General features: G+C 64.9%; 1 protein-coding gene across 1 annotated transcript in view; it reads right to left on the bottom strand.

Annotated features, from left to right (window-relative positions):
* The window catches only part of UAP1L1 (UDP-N-acetylglucosamine pyrophosphorylase 1 like 1), a 5,027-nt gene that overhangs the window by 2,936 nt on the left and 207 nt on the right, over window positions 1-1,884 (bottom strand). The window contains exons 1-4 of the mRNA XM_007459006.1: window positions 1,809-1,884; window positions 939-1,143; window positions 534-709; window positions 40-212 (exon numbers count right to left, since the gene is read on the bottom strand). The exon at window positions 1,809-1,884 is cut by the window's right edge and continues 207 nt beyond it. Coding sequence (XP_007459068.1) covers window positions 40-212; window positions 534-709; window positions 939-1,143; window positions 1,809-1,884 — 630 coding nt within the window. The remainder of the gene's footprint in view (window positions 1-39; window positions 213-533; window positions 710-938; window positions 1,144-1,808) is intronic.

Consider the following 1,884-nt stretch of genomic DNA (forward strand, 5'->3'; position numbering starts at 1 on the left):
AGGGGAGGCGAGGGCGACGCGAGAGGGCGGCAGGCTCACCTTGGCTCCACAGTCGGCACCCCGCAGCACGCAGAAGCCGATGAAGACCGGGTCGGCCAGTCGCACCAGGATGTTGTCCACACAGTACACGTGCACAAACTCTACTCCGCGCCGCTCCATGTCCTCTAAGACCTGGTGGTCCGCCAGCGCGCAGTACAGGCCCCCGTTGCCATCTGCAGAGGGAGAAAGCAAAGGGTCTTGGAAGGGCTCCTGCCGGCCTCAGCCAGCTAGTTGAGGGCGCGCTAGAGGCAGGCGAGGACCCCCGGGGCTGGGCCTTGTGCCTGAGGCCGCTCTCTGTCGCCATCCAAGTAGCCCTGTGGCTGTTCCACGTGACAGATGGGAATCAAGGCCCAGAGAGGGAAGGCCACTGGCTCAGGACCATGCGGCCTCTGGGCAGCATATTTTGGCCTCTGTTCCAGGCCTCCTGACCCCCAGCTAGCTCCACATTCTAGGCCAGGAGGACCCTCCCTGCCTCAGGGATGGGGGGGGTGTACCTGGCGCCATGGCAACCTTGTCTTTCTGCTCCAGGATGGCCCTGCCATCGAAGGTCACAGCAGGCAGCATGCGCTGTTCAAACATGACCACGTTGTTGGGGTCCAAGTGAAAGAAGTCATGCTCCTTGAAGAACTTGGCTGTGGGCCCCAGAGTGAACTCACTGGTCATGATGTACCTGCAAGGGGAGGCAAGCCTGAGCCAGGCTTTTGGGGGGGCCTGGCCCTTCCGGTAGATGGGCTGACATCAGGGTGCAGCCTTAGGGCAGCGGTCAGGCCTCCGCCTGGGTGGGTGCTGGGCTCTGTCCGGGGCTGTGCTGGGGTTGGGGTTCAAGTCTTGGTGTGGAACAGGGCTAGGGCTACACGGGGAGGATCACTCTGGGGCCAGGGGGGCGCAGGAGGGCACACCAGGGCACGGTGCAGCGGGTCCCATAGCGCTCGCCAGCCAGCTGCTCCACCCGCCGAATCCGTTCTGCCTGCAGCTGATACAGGGTCTTCTGGCTGGGCAGCCCCACCTGATACATGCCCTTGGGGTAGGTCACGCCCAGGCGAGTGCCCTGCCCACCGGCCAGCAGCAGCACAGCCACCTTGTTCAGGGCGATCTGGTGGAAACCTGGGGGCATGGGGCGCCATGAGGGGATGCCTGGAACCCGTCACACAACCACCTTTTCATTTTAGAGCAAACCAAGCTTGTGCCTGGGACGGTGAGACGTGTGATGGCCACAGAACAGAACTGTCCAGATAACACTCTGATCTGGGCCTGGGCCTCACCCAAACCTAACCCTGCCCCGGCCCCGCCGAGGTACTGACGATATCCTCCTGGGTTCATTCCCAACCGAGGTGCTTCAGAGGAAACACCGGGTGGGCCTGACCGGAGTTGTCCAGCAGGGGCCTTGGGCAGGCTCCCCTGCAGGAGCGACTGCCTCACCTCCAGGCCAAGAGGCAAAGGGCGCAGCTGCGCCGGCGCTGGTGTGAAAAGGAGCGTGTGCGAATGTCTAATGGGTCCCCTGCTGTCAATACGGGGGCTGGGCAGCTGGCCATCCAGGCGTGCCCAGCACAAAGCACTCTCCCCAGGGAGTGCGGCCTAGGGGCGGCTGCCAGCATGGCAGCGTTCGGGGGCTCCAAAGCCCAGCCCCGAGCTGGTGAGTGTGAGAGCGTCGATTTCACGAAGAAGGCAAACTGAACTCCAAGTACCCCCTCCCCTGTCGCCCCGCTCTGTGGGCGAGGCCGCCTTCCGGAGGCTGGGGCGCCCGCCGCCTGGACCTCCGCCCCGCCTACCTTCCTCCTCCCAGAGCCGCCGCGTCTGGGGGGCGACCCCGCTCGCGCTGCCTACGCGCTCGGGAGGCAGGGGCCG

This window comes from Lipotes vexillifer, unplaced genomic scaffold, assembly GCF_000442215.2.
Source record: "Lipotes vexillifer unplaced genomic scaffold, Lipotes_vexillifer_v1.1 scaffold636, whole genome shotgun sequence".
NCBI lineage: Eukaryota > Metazoa > Chordata > Mammalia > Artiodactyla > Lipotidae > Lipotes > Lipotes vexillifer.